General features: G+C 34.6%; 1 protein-coding gene across 1 annotated transcript in view; it reads left to right on the forward strand.

Moving 5' to 3' along the window:
- Positions 1–20,854, forward strand: part of MAN2A1 (mannosidase alpha class 2A member 1) — a 159,968-nt gene that overhangs the window by 62,830 nt on the left and 76,284 nt on the right. The window contains exons 6-9 of the mRNA XM_065873309.1: positions 6,811–6,984; positions 9,701–9,887; positions 13,932–14,109; positions 19,548–19,750. Of these exons, the coding sequence (XP_065729381.1) occupies positions 6,811–6,984; positions 9,701–9,887; positions 13,932–14,109; positions 19,548–19,750 (742 nt within the window). The remainder of the gene's footprint in view (positions 1–6,810; positions 6,985–9,700; positions 9,888–13,931; positions 14,110–19,547; positions 19,751–20,854) is intronic.

Raw genomic sequence — 20,854 nt, forward strand, 5'->3', positions numbered from 1 at the left:
TGGAAATGATCATGTGGGGAAAGTGGTTTGGGGCAGAGTCAGCCTTGCCTGAACCGTGTGAATGGGTCCTCCATGGGGAAGAAGTATCCTGTTACAACAAGAAGTGGGGAAGGGTATTCTGAACTGATAAAATCAGATGTTCATACAACTCATAAGAACATAGGACTACTCGAAATCTTTGTGGTATCGAATATTTGCATTCTGCAACATGGTATGTAATTGTTTTCAAATATTTCATATCTCTCAGTACAATTTTGTAGTTTATGGTAAATATACATGTTTTTATTGAAGTTATTTCTAAATATTTTATTATTTTAAAGTATTCTTCTGTTAGGGGTAAAATCCCCCCACCCCCATTAATATTTTATTTACTTTTTATTTTGGAATAATTTCAAACTTAAAAGTTGTAGGAATACTACAAAGAACTCCCATAAGGCCCCCAACCAGGTTCACCAGTCATTATTTTGACACATTTGCCTTATTTTTTCCTCTTTCCATATTGTTATTGTTGTGATTGTTACAGAGTAAGTTGCAAATATCATACCTGTGCTGAAAAGAGTTAACATAGCAGATCTGAAACTGCTATCCTTAGAAAGATCTTGCTTGCAAAGTTGGCTGTTGGCTGGTGTCTGAGGACTTGGATTTCTTAAATGATGAGTGACTCACTGTGTTTAAACTATACAAACAGGCAATGTATGCTAAACATTTGTTTCCCTTCTGGGAGTCTAGAATCATATTATGTACTAGACAGAGGGTGCCTGCATGACCAGACCCCAGTAAAAACCTTGGACACTGAGTCTCTAGTGAGCTTTCTGGGTTGACAGCATTTCAGGTATTGTTACCATTCGCTGGTGGAGTAATTAACTCATCCTGGGTGATCCACAGGGAGAGAACTCTTAGAAGCTTGTGCCTGGTTTCCTGTGGACTCTGCCCTGTGTGCCTTTTCTCTTTGCTGATTTTTCTTTGTATCTTTTCACTATAATAAATCAAAGCTGTGAGTATGACTATATGTCTAGTGCTGTAAGTTTTCTTAAGTCGTGAAATCTGGGAGTGGACTTGGGGACCCCCTACTCAGTGCCACTTTTTCTTAAATACTTAATTATATTCTAAGCCAAAATATTCACTTTATTAACCTCAGTTTTTGTGGATTTTTTTTTATGTTTAGCTTTTATGGATGTGTAATTTACATGCAGTGCAACACATAAATCTTAACTGTAGAGTTTGAGTTTTGACAAATGTAACTCTGTACCTTGTAAATTAGAGTAGTGTTCTCAGTTTTGTTTAAACAGTTTAGAGCAACATGTTGTTTTGGACACTGTTTTTACATTTGGTTTGGGATACTTTTTAAATTGTTTAGTCTTTGGTGGTTAATTTCTGCTTTTACTAACTTTATTATATAAATTTGACCATTAGAAACTAAGTTTGAGTTTTTAAGGTTATCTTTTGCCTAAAATATCCATTTTGTAACTGTTCTCTGACTCCTCTTAAGCTTTAATATTAGATATGTTTGGAATAATCCAGTTTTATTAATTATATTATTCATGTTGTTCATGTTCTAATATTTAAGTCTATTAGATTTGCCAAAAACTGAATGATGTATTTTACTCTTTTTAATGATTGTTTCCTGTAATTTTTCTTGATTTTACTTTTTTATATTTTGACAGTCTTGTTCTTACATGAAAACACAAAATCTTTCCTGGTTTTATTGGCATACGTACCCTCTTTATAAAATTTTGGATTTTTCATATACTGCATTTCCCCCCTAAGTTTGTTTGGGAGTGGACTTGCCCCCTTTAAAAAAAAAGATTCGCTTATACCAAGGAAAATCCTAGAAGGATACTGGGATCCTGTCTATGTGTCTCCCTAGCTTCTACCTCATTTCGTATCAGTTTTTTAAAATGTAGTTTACGTTCTTTCTCTTCTACATCATTACTTCTCAGGGATTCTTTAATCTGTTGCAGCTAGCTTGCTATTCCTGTGTATCAGGTGATTTTGATACGGAAAAGATCATCAGTGATGATGAAGTCTCAGGCATCACTAACTTTTCATGTTGATTTTTATTCTTGTTTGTAAGCTTATTCTGTCCTAGTTATTTGGGACAACACACACTCCTTTTTTTTATTTTATAGCTTAATTTCATTTCATTTCAAATTTATAGAGTCGCATGATAGTATTTGAGAGGGGCTCCTATATATCCTGTAGGGTTGGCCCTCTGTATTCACCAGTTCCATATCTGATGATTCAACCAACAGTGGACAGAAAATAATTGAAAAAAAAAAATCTGGAAAGTTTCAAATAGCAAAACTTGAATTTGTCATGCCTGGCAGCTACTTACATAGTATTTACATTGTATTTATCACTATTTACATAGCATTTACATTGTGTATTATAAGTAATCTGGAGGTGATTTAAATTATAGGCATACCTCATTTTACTGTGCTTCACAGATACTACGTTTTTTACAGATTGAAAATTTGTCACAGCCCTGTGTTGAGCAAGTTTGTTGGTGTCATTTTTCCAACAGCATTTGTTCACTTTGTGTCTCTGTGTCACATTTTGGTAATTCTAGCAATATTTCAGACTTTTTCATTGTTAATGTATCTGTTATGGTGATCTGAGATCAGTGATCTTTGTTTCTATTGCAAAAGGATTATGACTTGCTGAAGGCTAGTGATGCTTAGCTGATTTTTAGCAATAAAGTTTTATTTTGTTTTGGTTTTCTTCCAGTTTTATTGAGATATAAGTGATATACAGTACTGTGTAGGTTTAAGATATACAGCATAGTGATTTGACTTACATACATCGTGAAAAGATTATCTCAGCAAGTTTAGTGAACATCTGTCACCTCATATAAATACAAAATTAAAGAAACAGAAAAAACAATTTTCTCTTGTCTGAGAACTCTTAGGATTTGACTCTCTTAACAGCTTTCATATATAACATACAGCAGTGTTAATTATATTTATCGTGTTGTACATTACATTCCTAGTACTTATTTATCTTTATAACTGGAAGTTTACCTTTTGCCTGTCTTCATTCAATTCCTTCTCCCACCCTCACCTCTGAAGTAACCATTGATCTGATCTCTTTTTTCTATGTTTGTTTGTTTTTGAAGTATATTTGACCTACAGCATTATGTTAGTTCCTGTTATACAGCATAGTGATTCGATATTTCTATGCATTTCAAATTGATCATCACGATAAGTCTAGATATGGCATCATGCAAAGATATTACATAGTTATTGACTATATTCCCCACACTGTACATTTCATACCCATGACTCATTTATTTTACAACTGGAAGTTTGTACCTCTTAATTTTCCTCACCTATTTCTTTCCTCCTCCCAGTCCCCTCCCTTCTGGCAACCACCTGTTTGTTCTCTGTATCTATGACTCTGTTTATGTTTTATTATGTTTATTTGTTTTGTTTTTTAGCTTCCACATATAAGTGAAGTCATTACAGTATTTGTCTTTTTCTGTCTGGCTTATTTCATCAGAAATATGTCCTCAAGTTCCATCAGTGTTTTCACAAATGGCAAGATTTCATTCTTTCATATGCCTGAATAGGATTCCATTTTATATATATATGTGTGTGTATATATATATATATATATATATATATATATATATATACACACACATATATATATACACACACACACACACCACCACATTTTCCTTATTCATTGATCCATCTGTGGATACTTAGGTTGCTTCCATATCTTGGCTATTGTAAATAATGCTGCAGTGAACATGGGGGTACATGTATCTTTTCAAATTCGTGTTTTTGTTTTCTTCAGATCAATACCCAGGAGTGGAATTGCTGGGTCATATGGTAGTTCTCTTTTAAAATTTTTGAGAATTCTCCATACTGTTTTCCATAGTGGCTGTACCAATTTACATTCCCATCAACAGTGCACAAGGGTTCTTTTTTCTCCACATATAAAGTATTTTTTAACTAAGGTGTGTACATTTTTTTAGACATAATGCTATTGTACAGTTAATAGACTACCATAAACGAAACTTTTATATGTACAGGGAAACCAAAATATTGTGATATTCGCTTTATTGCAGTGGTCTGGAACCAAACCCACAGTATCTTGGAGGTATGCCTGTATACAAGAGGATGTGTGTAGGTTATATGCAACTACTACACCATCACCATTTTATATGACTTGACATCCAAAGATTCTGGTATCTTCAGGGGTCCTGAAACCAATCTTCCCTGGATACCAAGGGACTCTAGTTAGATTCCCATATGTGTTTTTCTGAACCATTTGAGAGTAAGTTGGAGGCATCTTGTCTCTTTGTCTCTCAATACTTCATTGTGTTATTTCCTAAGAAATAAGGATGTTTTCTTAGATAAGCAGAAGATAGTTATCAAATCAGGAGCGTTAGCAATACTACAATCTAGTTCACAGGTTATATTCAAATTTTGTCAATTGTCTCAATAATGTTTTTTAATAAAGACTGCTTTTTCCCCTCCCAGTCCAGAATCCAACCTAGGATCACGTGTTGCTTGTAGTTGTCATGTCCTTTTAGTCTCCTTAACCTGAAACAGACCTCAGCCTTTCTCTGGATTTCTTGACGTTGATATTTTTGAGGAGTGCAGACCTCTGTTGTAGAAAGTCTCTCAATTTTATTTTGTCTGTTTCCTTATGATTAGTTTTAGGTTATTTATCTATCTGATCTATCTGTGTAATCTAACCTAATTTATTTTGCTAGACTATCACTGTAGTTATTTTCTGTTTTCCTCAATGCATCCTGTCAGAAGGCACTTGTCATCTCTTTGTCCCCATATTGGTGATGCTATTCTTGATCACTTGTTTAAGTTGTGTCTTTTAATTTTCTTTACTGTTACATTTTCTGCCTTTCAAATTAATAACTAATTTGTAGGACATACATTGAGAATAGGTAAATATCCTGTTCCTCATCAAACTTTAATGTTTTAGTTTTAGGATCCATTGGTGATTTTCTAATTCCATCATTGCTTCTATATTTATCAGTTAATATTCTATTAATACTAAAAGGAAGAGCTTTCCTTTTTATTTTCAATTTATTTGTGAGCTTATGGGTTCTTATTTTATTCAATGGGCTATAGTCCAGTACTATTAGTATTTATTTTGATTCCCCAGTTGTCCTGCATTTGGCCAGTGGAAGCCCCTTCAACTATCTCCTGATTTATTTTTATATGTTCCCATGACCCTTTGACCATTTCTTTAATTTATGCCCCAAGAATATGTTCCAGGGTTATCTTGTACTTTCCTAGCCTCAGCCCTGGAATAAGTAATTTCTTTAAGGTTATTTTTAATAGAGCATGGCATTTAGAGGTCAAAGTCTGGGATTGAAGTTAATGTTGTTTGGTACTGAGGTGTTATTGCACTGAGCTAAGAAATGTGTGTGTGTGTATATGTATATATAGAGAGAGTTTGTTTATATATTTGTGTGTATATATGTATATTTATTCATGTTAGTACTACTATCTCCTATTTCAACTCAGTATCATAGGGTTCTGCTCTTTCATATTTACATACTCTATAGTTCCTTTTCTTAACAGTGTAAAACCTGGCTCCTTTACTCTAATTTACTCAGTCTTGAAATACATGAAAGTTTCAGAATTGCTAAACCTATACTACCACAAAAACCCAAAATTACTAAATAGAGTTCAAGATTTCTTTATAATTTTTTGGAGGTAAATTACATATGTGAAATGGACAAATTATATGGTCACTTTGAGTTTTGACACATACTCTTGGTCCTCTGACAGTTCTGACTTTTCCTTCTCAGTCTCCTTGGTGGCTTCTCACCTCGGTGTTAATCTTCAATATTGTTCTACAGAGTTCTCTCTGTTCTCTTTTCTGTTATCCTGTGTTACACCTATTTGCATCATAATCTCTGCAACTAGAATCAGGATCAAGATTGACTCATTTTTGTAATCCTAGGGCCTCTTTTAGTCTTCGGCATATGAAAGGTGCTAAACAGGGGTTTGAGTGAAAAAAATGTGTACAATTCTATTACTTATGTCGATTTATAGGTTGTTTGTAGAAGCCTTCTTTGAGAATCCTGAATAAATAAAAGATCAGATTTGTATAATGCCCAATGAATAATCTTATTTCATTAATTCTAATCTGTGCATTTACTATGTTTTTTATATTTTATCCTCTGTGAAATTGAGATATATCTTTAGGGCTTCACTCTTAGAATTGGTGTGAGTCAGGTGTGAAAAATTCTATTGACCCATTCTTGGTAGAAAGCACCAGCATCAAAATGTCTTAAGATTTAATGAAATATGGTACAGTTACTTTGGCCATTTCTGCTACTGTATATTATGATGATTTGGGACTATTGTAAGCTATACAAGATAGTTTAAAATCCCTTAATGTTGGGGTTGGGGAGTGCAAGTTGAAATGACTTAGGTTACTTTTCTGTATTATGTAACAGGGAGTTGCTGGGTTATGCGTCTCCACAGAAGACAGGACTGTTAGATCCTAGAGGGCAGTGACTTGGTCCTGATTCTTTCTCTGCCTCCACTGAGTGCAGTAGCTTTCTAATATCTATCAGGTGGCAGAGTGTTTATTTCACCTCCAACTGATTAACTTCCAGTGTTATTCACCCTGCCCGGGAGAACACAGCAGTGGCAGAATCCTCTCAGGGAGTCCTGCTGGGAATGCTCGCTAAGGGTAATGCAGGGCAGCCCCTTTATTTTAACATCCAGGAGACCAAAAGAACTCTGATGGGTCTAAATGTGTTGTGACTTCTTCTGTTTCATTTATCAGTTTAAAACAATAACACATTTTCTTTATCAACAGGGGTGAAACCTCGGTCTGGCTGGTCTATCGATCCTTTTGGACATTCACCAACAATGGCTTATCTTCTAAAACGTGCTGGATTTTCTCACATGCTTATCCAGAGAGTTCATTATGCAGTTAAAAAACATTTTGCATTGCATAAAACGCTGGAGTTTTTTTGGAGACAGAATTGGGGTATGTAGGGTTTGATGAAAGTTGAAGATCTCACTTGACCTAGATGTTATTTCACAGGGGTTATGAACTCATGCTGTTATGGGTTTTATTCAGAGTGTCAGTCTTGAAAATATGGTTGCCTAAAGATACACATAATTGTTTTTTCAATGTATTTGTGTCAGGAGTCTTTTAAGCATTGGTGAAGATATTTATCTATAGAACATTGTAGATTTTTAAGCCTAATGGAAGTAAATAAATACAAGTAATTAGTCTTTTGCAAGTAATGCTTTCACTTGCTTCTCTTTTAAAAAGTACCTGTTTTATCACAAAGTTGTATGTGCATTAGAACTAATGTCCAGTCATATATCTCTCATTCAGCCAGTGTTTCTTCCTTCTGTCTCTCCTGTCTCTGCATCTAGTAAGAGTTGCCTTTTAAAACCTTAATCCTGTCCTACGAGAACAGCTCTCCTATTACCTGTGTCGCTTGTTTTCACACTGTTCTGTGGGCACGCAGGTGTTCTAAAGATGTACTTCTCCAGCTCTTTGCTGGGGCAGAGGTGATAAGATTTAGGCCTCCTGAGAGGCCTTTGCCTTTCCCAACCCCCATGTAATTCAGAACACCTTATTTTCTTACTTAATTTTATTTATTGAGTCCTTATTATGGGCCATGCATGGTGTTAGATGCTTTATATTCACTTTCATTGAATCTTTATAATTCTTTAAATTAGTTTCTATAATTATCCCTTTTAAATGGTGAAGAAATGGAGGCTTAGATATGTGAAGCCATTTGCCAAAAGTCATACAGGTAGTGGGTACAGAGCTGAGATTTGAATCCAGTTCTGTGCTGTTCCAAAGCCCAGGTCCCCAACCCCTAGTATATACCACCATCAGTATTAAGTTCTTGGTAAAATTTCATCCAAAAAAAGGATTTCATTGCTAAGACAATGTTCAGAAATCACTACATTACATCATACTTGCTTCTCTGTGTAATCTAAGACCCTCCTGAAGTGTTTTGAAAAAGTCATTTGTAAATTTAGATGGTATCTTTATGTGTACTGTTGTTTTTTTCAGTAAGGAAACATATTAGCTATATAATTTTTTATCCTGGAAAATTAAACCTAATCTGTAGGGAAAACAAGAGCTTGTAGGGGATTGCATCCTGTATACTTTGATCAAATGCAAAGGAGCATACTAATTGTTTTATAAAAAGGATTATTAATTTGAGGAAGCCCTACTTAAAATATTGCTTACATTCAAATTGGCCATAAATATCTATCACCAGGAAATTACTGAGTACTTTTATGTACTTAATACCATGTTAAGAAGAAATGTTGCTTATAAGAAAATTATAGTCTAATTTGATAAAAGACAAACACCACCAAATACAGCAGATAAACTGAAATGTGTAAATGAGCTGCTAAATAGTATGACATGAAGAGAGGTAGTAGAATGTGGAGTATGTCCTTGATTCATAGCAGAAAGGAAAGGAAGTTGCCATAAGTCCTGGGACTATGACAGCCTCTGTGCAGATAGCAAGCATTAGCGACCAGCATCCATGATGTGACAATCATGAATGTGATTCAGTGAAACAACTTACAGCACACAAATGTACGGATTATAATAGCTTTAAAGTTTGGAAAAGACCTGGTAATTATTTTAACTAAATGGAGTGTGAGAGAAAACTGGAATATTTTAAGACTTACCTGATAGATTTGGACATGTTGCTTTAAAATGATGTTTTGGAATCAAGTAGAGCTTCTTTGTGTGTTCTGGTTCTTAATGAAGCAGTTGCTTTCAGTTTTTTTAAATGTACATGTTGCTTGTTTGTTTTTTCTTGCTGTCTGTCTTTCTTATAAAAGCAATGCATTGCTGAGAATTGGAGATCCATACATAAAGGGGAAGAGGTATTTGCAGGTCAGAATCATAAAAAGGCACCACTTTTAACTCTTATTGAAGTCCTTCAGCCTTATTTGGTGGGAGGCTTTTGACCTCTGGAAAGCAGTGATATCAACATATACTGGCATTGAGGTTTCAATTAAAAATAATTCTGTGTCAGGAACCAGTGCTCGTTTTCTGTATCTTTTTTGTTTGCTTTGTTTTGATTCTTCTTTTTGCTTTTGAAAATTACTTTTACTTTTCCTCTGCCTCCATGGAGAAAAGCATCATTGGCTCTTTATTGGTGAACATCAGGGTGACTCCACAAAACTCTCCTGAGTACACTTCTTTCTCATCACTACAAAACCAGTATTTCCCCAGTATCTTCACAACCCCCTCCTTCTTCTTCCCGTATTCTTCCAGGTCCCCTTTTTACTCCCTTCCTCTCTTCTCACCTAGTCTCTGCCGCTAATGGTCTCTCTCAGAGTGTCCTGTTACCTGAGGTGGGAGCAGTTGTGGCCGGAGCTGGCAGCCAGGGATAGACACGGCCATAATTTTGGATGAGCTGGTTATAACTTTTGCTTCTGCTCAGTTTATATCATTCCAGGTCAGCAGATGCTGCTTTATGGCGGGGCTTTTCTCTGTCAGCTAAGTTTAGATAGAAGAGGTAGATAGAGACAGATGTGAGTATCCTCCTTCTGGCTGGTGGTCATTAAACGCTGCTTGGGTGTGTGTTCTAGTAGTTGAAGGGGTTGTTGATTTAGGGTGGAGCTTGCATTATGTATATATAAAGTACTGGAAATTTGAACAGTTTGGGGAAAACAAAATTTATAAATGCAGGTCTGTTGGCTCTTTATTTTAGATCTGGGATCTGTCACAGATATTTTTTGCCACATGATGCCCTTCTACAGCTATGACATCCCTCACACTTGCGGACCTGATCCTAAAATATGCTGCCAGTTTGATTTTAAACGACTTCCTGGAGGCAGATATGGTTGTCCCTGGGGAGTCCCCCCAGAAACAATATATCTTGGAAATCTCCAGAACAGGTACGAAAATATGCATTTTGTAAGACAATATCTTGAACAAGCAAGCATCAGTGGCTTGTTGCTGAAGGACTGAATAAATGGTTTTTAGTAGCCAGCTTATCCTTGTTCAAGGTATTCATTCAAACTAGATCTAAAGCAACTTAAAAATACCAGAGCCTTGACTATTTGTCTTGTATGTTATAACTTAATGGAAAGTGAACAATAGTAGATTAATATACAATGGATAACCTATAATACACTGTTATCACTGTCTCCTTTGCCCTCATTATAAAAGCCTTCTACTGTGTTTGATTGATTTCATATACTTTTGTTGATAATAAAACTTACGGTCTCTATGGTATAAATTGGTAAGAAAAGCAGCCCAACTGCAAAAACACATTTATTGAAATGGAACACATAAAGAGTGTAATTATCTGTTCCCTTAACAACAATTTCAGTAATAGTGAATGCTGCCCAGCTCTGATGAATACACATATGCATCTTTCTGATGTTTTTGACTTATAGAAAACTTTAATTAGGAATATTTATACTTAAAGATTTTTAAATAAAAATCAAAGGAATGAATTATTTTTTTTTCTTAGAAGAAAACTGTCCTAATGATGGAAGCATCTCATTAAACCAAGCTACCTATACTTCTAATTCTGGTACTTTTAAAGTTTAATTTCTTCACTTTAAAATTAGTGGCATGTAATGCATTAAAATAAAACATTGTGTTGTAATATAAACCACTCAGCTCTGCTAGAAAAATAATATAGCCTTGTAAGATCGTTGCTCTGGGCTCAAATCTCTTTATTTTTGAGCATATGTATATGTATAACTGATTCACTTTGTTATAAAGCAGAAACGAACACACCATTGTAAAGCAATTATACTCCAATAAAGATGTTAAAAAAAAAAAGAATTAACTACTAAAAAAAAAAAAGTGTGTGTGAGGATGAAGGTGGGATTGGGTCTCTTTGCATTGAGTGTCCTTGTGGCCATAAAGAAAACATTCCAGTGTGAGCCTCTCACTGGCAGACAAAAAAGTATTTTAGCATGGCAGCCTTCTTGAAGCCATGGATCCTTTGTATCAAAATCTGGCTTTCATAGTTGTTTTGAAAAACTGTCCAAGGTTTGGGATCAACCTGGTTTCATTTTCTTGATTCCTAGAGAAGTGAGGGTCAATGGGAGACCCTGAACAGCCTGCTTTCTAGGGTCAGGCTACTTAGGCTAAGAGAGTAATCCAGTATATTATGTAGCAAAAGGAGTAGTGGAAAGGAAGTGGTGGTGGATTGGGGCAGTGTGTGTGTGTGCATGTTTGAGGGGGGGGATTCTTGCCTGTCTACTTGGGAAAACAGCTGTAACTGAATGGTATTTACACTCCTTTCAGCTCCAGTGGTCAGGGATAGGAGACTTTTTGAAGGGTACCGGAATCCCAGTGCACTCATAGATATTTTGAGGCCCGTTTTTTTCTCTTTTGGGTGCTCCTTAGAGTACCTGAGAACCATTTTGTGTAATCCCGTCGCTGTATCATAGAACCCTTCAAAGATTACCCCCCCATCCCCCCAAGAACACATCTTGTGGTCAGTCAGTTCCAGTGATTCTGAAAGTGGTTTCCAGGCACCTGGGGCATACGGATGAAAGAATCTATGTAATACCTACATAGTTTTTTTTTAAACTTCTTACAAGTCTTGAAGTCTTAGCTCTGCTGGTTATTCCTGTGCAGATATCACCTTCCTTTTGAAGTTGTGATGAACAATGATCAAACATGGGCATTCCAGCTTAATGGCATTTGATTTTTTAATTCCCTAAAGAAAATGAAATTTAACTATAAGGTACAGGTGATACATTTAATAAGTTCAGTTTATCAGGTTCCTCTACTTTGCAGATAAAGAAATACCATTCTTCAACAAGTTCAGTTTTTGGTCTAGTGCCATATATTTTACATATGATTGATGATTCACATGTCAGGTGATTTGATGTTTCAGGGAATTCTTTTTTTCTTTGTTCTAGTTAGGTTGCTCTTTCTTACGTGGTAGAATAAATGAAGAGAATTGCAGCTGTGCATCTTTAAATGTGATGTTGGTCAGTACATTTGTCATAAGTTTACTGTGCATTAGTGAGTACCCACTACCTGCCAGGTGGGTTAGGTTGGTCCCTTGGCTTTCCCAGCATTGACACTTTGTGGCAGGAGCTTGGGAGTTAGTTAGGATAGATGCTGAATAGAAAAGGCACTTCATTAGAGTCTGTGATTTCTTTCCTTTTATGTGTTTTACACATATACATGCAAAATATGGTATATCTTACAGTAGTAAACCTTGGGATGCATTTAAATGATCACATACCCTTTTTTATGCTGGTTGCCTGGGGGATCTAGTTGGATGCTCACTCATACTATATCTTGTATCGGCGATTTATGTGTATATTTTTTCCTCGTATTTCTTTGGTCTTATATATCGTTCTATGTGATTAATTTCATTGTATGTGTGTTTTTTAATTGTAAGTAATAATCTAAAATTGTTTTTGGAAAATGTGTAATATTAGTAAATTACTAGTAAAAATTAAGTACTATATTGAATGCTAATCTCAGAAAACTAAGTATTATATAATTGGGTCATTTGTAGAGATGTGGATGGATCTAGAGACTGTCATACAGAGTGAAGTAAGTCAGAAAGAGAAAAACAAATATCGTATATTAACGCATATATGTGGAACCTAGAAAAATGGTACAGATGAACCGGTTTGCAGGGCAGAAATTGAGACACAGATGTAGAGAACAAACGTATGGACACCACGGGGGGAAAGTGGCAGGGGGTGGTGGTGGTAGTGGGATGAATTGGGAGATTGGGATTGACATATATACACTAATATGTATAAAATAGGTAGCTAATAAGAACTGCTGTATAAAAAAATAAATAAAATTAAATTAAAAAAAGAATATTACGGTTACATTTTACCCAAGTTATTAAATTTTTGCTAATTTAGTATTTGCAAAATATTAAATTTTTTAATATAAATAGACTATCAATATAAAAAGATCATATGAGATTCTAAATTTAGTTAAATTTTTTTCATAATTTCTACAAAATGCCTCTTTCCATCATTGATATTCTTTGAGATTTCTTCATAAATTTTAATATTGTGAATTAGAATCTAATTCTGGATAATCCTTGAAATGAAAATTGGAATAGTGTGTAAAAAGGTGTATTTGTCATTTATCACTGTTTTTTTAAGCTTTGGCATTAGAAATATGGAGAACTACTCTGGGTTCATCTGCTTGTTTAATTTCACTTTCAGAAGCGCTTCCTCTTAGTTTGTGTTCCCAGACTTCCTCAAATGGTTCTCCAATTCAGCATCTCCCAAAGGGTTTTTTACAGAATACGAGAATATGAAATATATGAAGCACAGCAGCACGTTGTGTTTAGCTGACCTTTTGAGTCATGGGTTAGCGCCCAGAGAGATAGAAACCAAAATAGCTCATTCAACTCCTAAGCTTTATCTGTTGATCAGTATTAAGAAGGACACCGTGACGAATACTCAGATTATTGACGGAAGGTGTTAAGTGAGTTGATTTTCTTCCTTTAGAAAAGGAAATATGGTTCTATAATTGGCTTCATTCTAAATACCTTTTTATGTTTAATTAGGCAATTTTAGATTAAATTAGAGAAAGGGAATTAAGTCAAAGCAAACTTCAAAGTTTATATAGATGAGAAATCCTGTCTTCTTGGACTAAATTGTTTTACGACAGGCTATCTGAGAGCCAATCTCTGTGGCTGACCTTTAGGAGGGCATTGATGCCCCCAGTAATTATATGCCAAAATTGGTATGTGACTTTATTTCTCTAAGGATATTCCATTGGAAAGCTATGGGTTTTTCCCTCTGATAAGAATTTATGAATATTTTAAATGGATAAAGAAAATCACTATGGTCGTTTAAAAAGTCTGCCTCATAAATTATGCTAAGATAGAATATAGGTAAAATACACAATATTTTAATATAATACACTTTTTACTGAGTTACCCCCTTGTTCTTTTCTTAGTAGTATTTTCCTTTTTTCTTTTGTAGGGCTGAGATGCTTCTAGATCAGTACCGAAAGAAGTCAAAGCTTTTCCGTACCACAGTTGTCCTGGCCCCCCTAGGAGATGATTTCCGCTACTCTGAACGCACGGAATGGGATCATCAGTTCAAGAATTACCAACTGCTTTTTGATTATATGAATTCTCGTTCTCAATATAATGTTAAGGTAATGGGAAAATATTTTATTATGAGACTGTATTTGAAGTTGACCCTTCATTATTAAAAGAGGCTAAAACACAATAGCCTTAGTTTCTTTGTCCCACATCCCAGTATTTCGTAGAATATGTAATTCTTCTATAAAAGTATAATTCATGAAGAGGAAAATTATCTTATATTACAATTCCATTTCTAAAGTTGTCCCTTTCTTACCACTCATTGAGGATTAAAGAGGCATTACTTTATGTAGTTGAAAACATGCACCTACTAAGTTGTGATGTTCATTTTCCAGTGATGCCCTGTTTTCCTTTCCTGCTGAAAGTGTGTTGTTTCTTACAGTTGCATCCTGTGATTTAGTAGTGTGACTGGCAGATGCACATGTCAAGAGTTTTGCAAACAAACGTCTTGTATCCAGAGACTACAGTAGCGTTTTTCTTAGATGAGAAGGCTTCTAAAATTAATCATTTGTCTGTCGTTCTTGCTCTTTCTTCCCCCCTGTGGAAAATCTATTATGTACCCTAAAGTTGTGAGAATAGTGTAAATTCCTTCCTCCACCCCACTCCTGCTTCCCATATCCATGACTCAGCTACAACATTCATCAACTCAAGGTCACTCTTGTTTCAGCTGTGCCCCACTGTCATCTCACTCCTCTCTCTCGAATTATTTTGGAGCAAATCTCAGCGGTCATGTATTTTTGTCTATAACGATTTCAGTATGTATCTCTAAATGAAAAGGACTCGGTGTAAAAAGTATGATCGTAATACCATTATCACATCTAAAAAATTAAAAGTAATTTAATATCATATATCCAGATAGATTCAAATTTTCCTGATCTCACAAAAGCATTTTTTTTTCTTTTTAACAGATGCATTGTGTAAGTTAGGATTCAAACGAGTCATATGTTGGACCCTATATGAGAAAATGAATTATCCAACAGTTTATTATATTCACATATGAACCTTGAAGACAGTAAAAGATATGTGAAAATACCATAGAGAGGAAGTGATATACCTGGTAGGAAATTAGAAAGGTGATGATATACCACCTTTTATGTAGTGAGAATTCAAATTTATTAAGTAAACTTAAATAATATTAAATAAATAAATATACTTAAATAAAATATTGAGGTTATTCAAGATACTTAAAACTGAATTTCTACCATGTTATAAACTCTGAGCATCGGGCCTATATTTAAATCATCCCTGTAATCTCAAAGATAAAGTGCATACATGGACGTTTGATTAGAAGAGTCCATATGTATGTGGGGATCTTATCTCATTATCTTCTTGGGGAATGGTTTTGAGATCTGCAAAAGGATCCACTGCATGATTCTGAAGAATTTAATCCTGCTTTTAGTATTTTACCTATTTCCTCATTTGTTTGCCCACTAGAACAATTTTAAAGTAATTTAAAAAGTTGATGTATCATGTACATAGAAGTGTGCAAACCACTAACTATACAAAGAATATTTTCAAGTTTTAAAACCCCCATGTAATATTAAAAAAAAGGATGTCTATATGTGTATAACTGAGTCACTTTGCTGTATGGCAGAGATTGGCACAGCATTGTAAATCAACTATACTTCAATAAAAAAAATAATAATAATTAACCCCCCCATGTAACCACCATCCAGATCAAGATGTAGAACATTTATAGCCCCTGGAAGGGTCTCACAGATGTCCTCTAAGTCATTACCAATTCCTTCAAAAGTAACCACTATTTTCATTTCTATCACTGCGATTAGTGTTGCCTGTTTTTGAATTTTATGAGAAGGGAATCTTAAATATGTGTTATTTTGTGTCTAGCTTTTTTTGCTCCACATTATGTTTTTGAAATTCATCAACCCACTGTTACGTGTTGCTGTAACAGTAGTTCATTAACTTTTTATGCTGTATAGTATTTCTTTTTTCCTTTTTAAGAAATATTTATTTGGCTGCATCGGGCCTTAGTTGTGGCATGCGGGATCTTCGTTTGCCAAATGCGGGATCTTTGTTGTGGCATGCGGGCTCTTTAGTTGCGGCATGCGAACTCTTGGTTGCAGCATGTGGGATCTAGTTGCCTGACCAGGGATCGAACCCAGACCCCCTGCATTGGGAGTGTGGAGTCTTAGCCACTGGACCACCAGGGAAGTCCCAGTGCCGTATAGTATTTCTAGTATCCATTTGATATATATATACCACCATTTATCCATTCTATTGTTGATGAACATTTGGGTTGTTTCCAGTTTTTGCCTATTACAAATAATGCTGCTTTGAACATTTTGTGCATGTTTTGGTATACATGTGTATGTATACATGTGTATGGCATGTTTTGGTATACATGTGTATGAGTTTATGTGGGTATAAAATGGGATGGAGTTCTGGGGTTATTGGGAATTTACATGTTCAACATCACTAGATATTGCCAAACAAGATTCCAAAACAGAAGCACTGGATATTGCATTGTATGACAGTTTCAGTTGCTCCACTTCCTTGCTCAGACTTTGTATTGTCAGGATTTTTTTTTAATCCTTTATGATAGATGTGATGGTTTTATTTTGTATTTCTGGTAGTTAATGAGATTGAGTCTCTTTTCATAAGTTTATTGCCATTTGGATATCATCTTTTGTGAAGTGCCTATTTAAGTCTTTTGATGATTTTTTTTATTAAATTGGGTCATCTGTCTTTTTCCTAACCATTTATAGTTCTCTTATGTATTTTGGATTGAGTCTTTTTTTCAGATAAAAGTTATACACATGTTGTCTCCCACTGTATAGCTTGTGTTTCCTCTCTCTTAATGCTGTCTTTTGACGAACAGAAACTCTTAATTTTAATTGAATGTAATACAGCAGTATTTTCCTTTATGGTTAGTGCATGTTATGTTTCGCTTAAGAAAATTTTGTTTACCCCTATAGTCATGAAAATATATTTCTCCTGAAGCTATCCTCTAGAAGTTTTATTGTTTTACCTTCAACATTTAGGTCTGTAGTATGTTTGGAATAGATTGTTGTGTATTGTGTGAAGGGAGGAATCGAGATACTTTTTGCCCATGTGAATATCCAGCACTATTTATTGAAGACCACAGTTTGCCCACTGTACTGCAGTGTCATCTTTATCATTAATCATGAGTGAGATGAATGTATGTGTGGGTCTGTGTCTAGACTTTCTATTCATTTTTGTCTATCTGACTGATCTCATACTGTCTTAATTACTACAGCTTTATAATAGATCTTACTGTCTGATAGTATAATTCTTCTAGTTTTGTTCTCAGTATTGCATTGGTTATTGAGCTCATCTGAACCTATTGGGTCTGAAGTTAATGCTGTATTTCCTTGTATTTGTGACCCTCATTTCTTGCATGTTCACACACACATATTCTGCTTCCTAGTAATTACATTCTGCTTCCTGGTAATGAGATTAGGGAGTAATACATAATATTAACTAAAATGTATTGAGAGATTATGATTTGGTAATTAAGTTTTTTAAGTGCTTTACTTTATTTAAAAATTTTTTTCTAGTTTTACTGAGGTATAATTTGACATATATCACTGTTTATGTTTAAGGTGTACAGCATAATGATTTGACCTACATATATTGTGGAATGATTACCTCAATAAGTTTAATTAGCATCCATCATCTCACATAGGTATAATAAAAAAAAGAAAAAGAAAAAATATTTTCCTTGTGATGAGAACTCTTAGGATTTACTCTCTTCACAGTTTTCATACATACACAGCAGTGTTAACTGTAGTCATCATATTGTATATTACATTCCTAGTACTTATTTCCCTTATAACTGGAAGTTTATACCTTTGGACTACCTTTCTCCAACTCCTCCTCCCTACCCACCACCTCTGATAACCACACATCTGCTCTCTTTTCCTGAGTTGTTTATTATTATCATTACAGTTCACATGTAAGTGAGATCCACAGTATTAATCTTTCTCTTTATCTACTTAGCATAATGCCCTCAAGTAAAGTGCTTTAACAATTATTGAATTCTCCGAACATTTTCTGGTAGGTACTATAATTACTCATGAGCAAACTGAGGCACAAATAGATTAACTTGCCCAAGAAACACTATATTTGGTGAAGCCAAGATAAGAGTAGATAATATAGTTGAAAATTGATTTTCTTTAATGTAAGCGTAAGGATTTGGAAATAGACATCCACTTTGCTGTTACAAAATTTATTATATCACAATTATATTAGATTATAATGACTTATATTATCTTATAAGTCATTATAATGACTTATATTTATATATAATGACATGTTTATCTTACTAATATCATTGTTATGTTTCTGGTTAATATTTTGCCTTTGCAATGGAAGAATAATAGCTAAAACTGATACCGTTATTTGCCAGTCATGTTTCTAAGCATTTTACTTAGAACCCTATTAGCTGTAACACAGAGAGACCCAGAGACATTATATACTATGCTCAAAATCACATGTTTCATAAGTGGTAGAGATGGAATTCAAACCCACATCATCAGGATCCAGCTTCTGTGCTGTTCTTAATAACTGTTGGAGTGCCACTAACTCTTTTTGACTACTTTAATTATTTTTCTGCCACACTGAATCAAAATGGCTCTCAATATCTGTGTGTGTGTATGTATGTATGCATAAGGTCAGAAACAGCAAAATTAGCTTCTTATTAAAAAACACATTCCCTACTTAATTGTCTAATTGTTTACTTCTAGCAACACTGCCTTTTAATATCTGTTTATGAGGTCTGGTGTAATGTTTCTTTTTTCCTTTGATTTATAGAATCGTTTGGGCTCATAAAAATGGATTTATGTACTAGTAATTTGAGTCACTAGTCAGAAAAACCTTTTCATTTGAGCAGTCAGCCTTGCATTTCTTTTCCCTCTTTGTGTTTTACCTATATTCATTGTTACCTGCTGGTAGAGAAAGTCCATTTTTTTAATGACCTGCTGTTCTCAAAAGTCTCTCTCCTCTCCATTATAAAGAACACAAACTGGGGAGAAGGGGAGGCCAGGGGAGGGTATGTGCATATGATATATGAAAATACTTAATAGCTAACAAAACTTTTTCCAGACTTCTGGAACATTTTACTCAAAATACGTGTCCTTTATTTTTGCTGCTTCCCCCACTTTCCATTCATCTCTGGATTATTCCATATCCTGATCCTTGCACACTTGGAGATTCTAGGGATATGTAAGGAGTTTTCAGATCCACAAATTGGTAGCTCTAAATAACTCTTCTTACTGCATAGGTGTACAAGTTTTCTCTTAGTTTAATTTGGGACTTGATGCAAGTAAACAAAAGTCACTGAGTGCTTCCCCCCCTGCATTTGAGTAAGTCTGAGCTATATATTTATCTTAACTTGGAAGCATGTCTTAAATATTTATTAGTAACTTTTCCTTTCAGTGCTAGAAGCAATTTTAAGGTAGAGATGAATGTGTGAATAAGTGAAATGTACCTTTTTTTTTTTTTTTTCTAGATACAGTTTGGGACTTTATCAGATTATTTTGATGCACTGGATAAAGAAGATGCAGCCAATAGAAAGAATAGCCAATCAATGTTCCCGGTTCTAAGTGGAGATTTTTTCACTTATGCTGACAGAGATGATCATTACTGGAGTGGTTACTTTACATCCAGACCCTTTTACAAACGAATGGATAGGATATTGGAATCCCATTTAAGGTACAGTTACCTTTAGATAGCTACATTTATTTTTTCACTTCTTTTATGTTATCATAACCTATCTGTAGAGTTTTGCATAATATACAGCATTTATGCAGTGTTAGGATGCATTTAATGTAATTGTGAAATTTTAATGCAATCAGAGATGTGTCTCCAAACCATAATCAGATTATTACAGAGGCTTTTATTCTGGAAGGAAAAGCAGTTTATGTAATTAGATTTTCTGGGAGTTGTATTCAATGTTTTATATTTTTCTAATTAAACTACTTATATTATTTGCACACCATGGTAGTATTCAGTGACATCATCGTGTGTCTGCATGTCAGTAACCTGGCAAGCTGAATTGTTGGAAACAGGGGCAAGGGTCAAAAGGAGCAAATAGGGTCTCTCAGTAGCCAAAATGTAGGCCTCAAAGTACATGCTCTAAAACCAAAGTACTTTATATGTGGGAGAACTTTAGAGACTCCATCTCGGTTCTTATTTATTTGTTTGAAACACATTTCTATAGGTATGATTTTCTGCTTAGAAGAAGAAAATTTGAAAGAGATGAGAACAGATGGAGGCAGAGTGATTGGCTGAAAAAGTAAACAGATATGGAGACGACAGGAAAGTCATTAGAAAAACATAAAAACACTCTAACCCTGCATTATCCAGTTCTTTTCAGTCACTATCCAATAGAACTTTCTGCAGTGATAGAAATACTCTATTTCTGCACTGTTTATGAAGTATGGTAGCCACTAGCCACATGTAACTATAGAGCACTTGAAATTTGACCAATGGGACTGAGGAACTGAACTCTTAATTTTATTTAATTTTAATGAATTTTAATATACATAGCCACATGTGGCTAGCGGCTGTCATAGTGGAGAGTACAATTCTATGTAACTGAGTCTCATTGTTTTTTGATAAAGAGAAACCACCCCAAGGGAATCCTGAGGCTTTTTCTATGTGTGTAGCTCAGGAGGGTAATTTATTTTCATGACAAATTCATTGTCAATTAAGTTCAAAATATGAATTCATGATGATTGATTTTCATGATGAATCTCGGTATTAAAAATAAAAATTTATATCAAACCTACCCTCTTCTATGTACTAATGAATATT

The sequence above is a fragment of the Phocoena phocoena genome, chromosome 3, assembly GCF_963924675.1.
Source record: "Phocoena phocoena chromosome 3, mPhoPho1.1, whole genome shotgun sequence".
Taxonomy (NCBI): domain Eukaryota; kingdom Metazoa; phylum Chordata; class Mammalia; order Artiodactyla; family Phocoenidae; genus Phocoena; species Phocoena phocoena.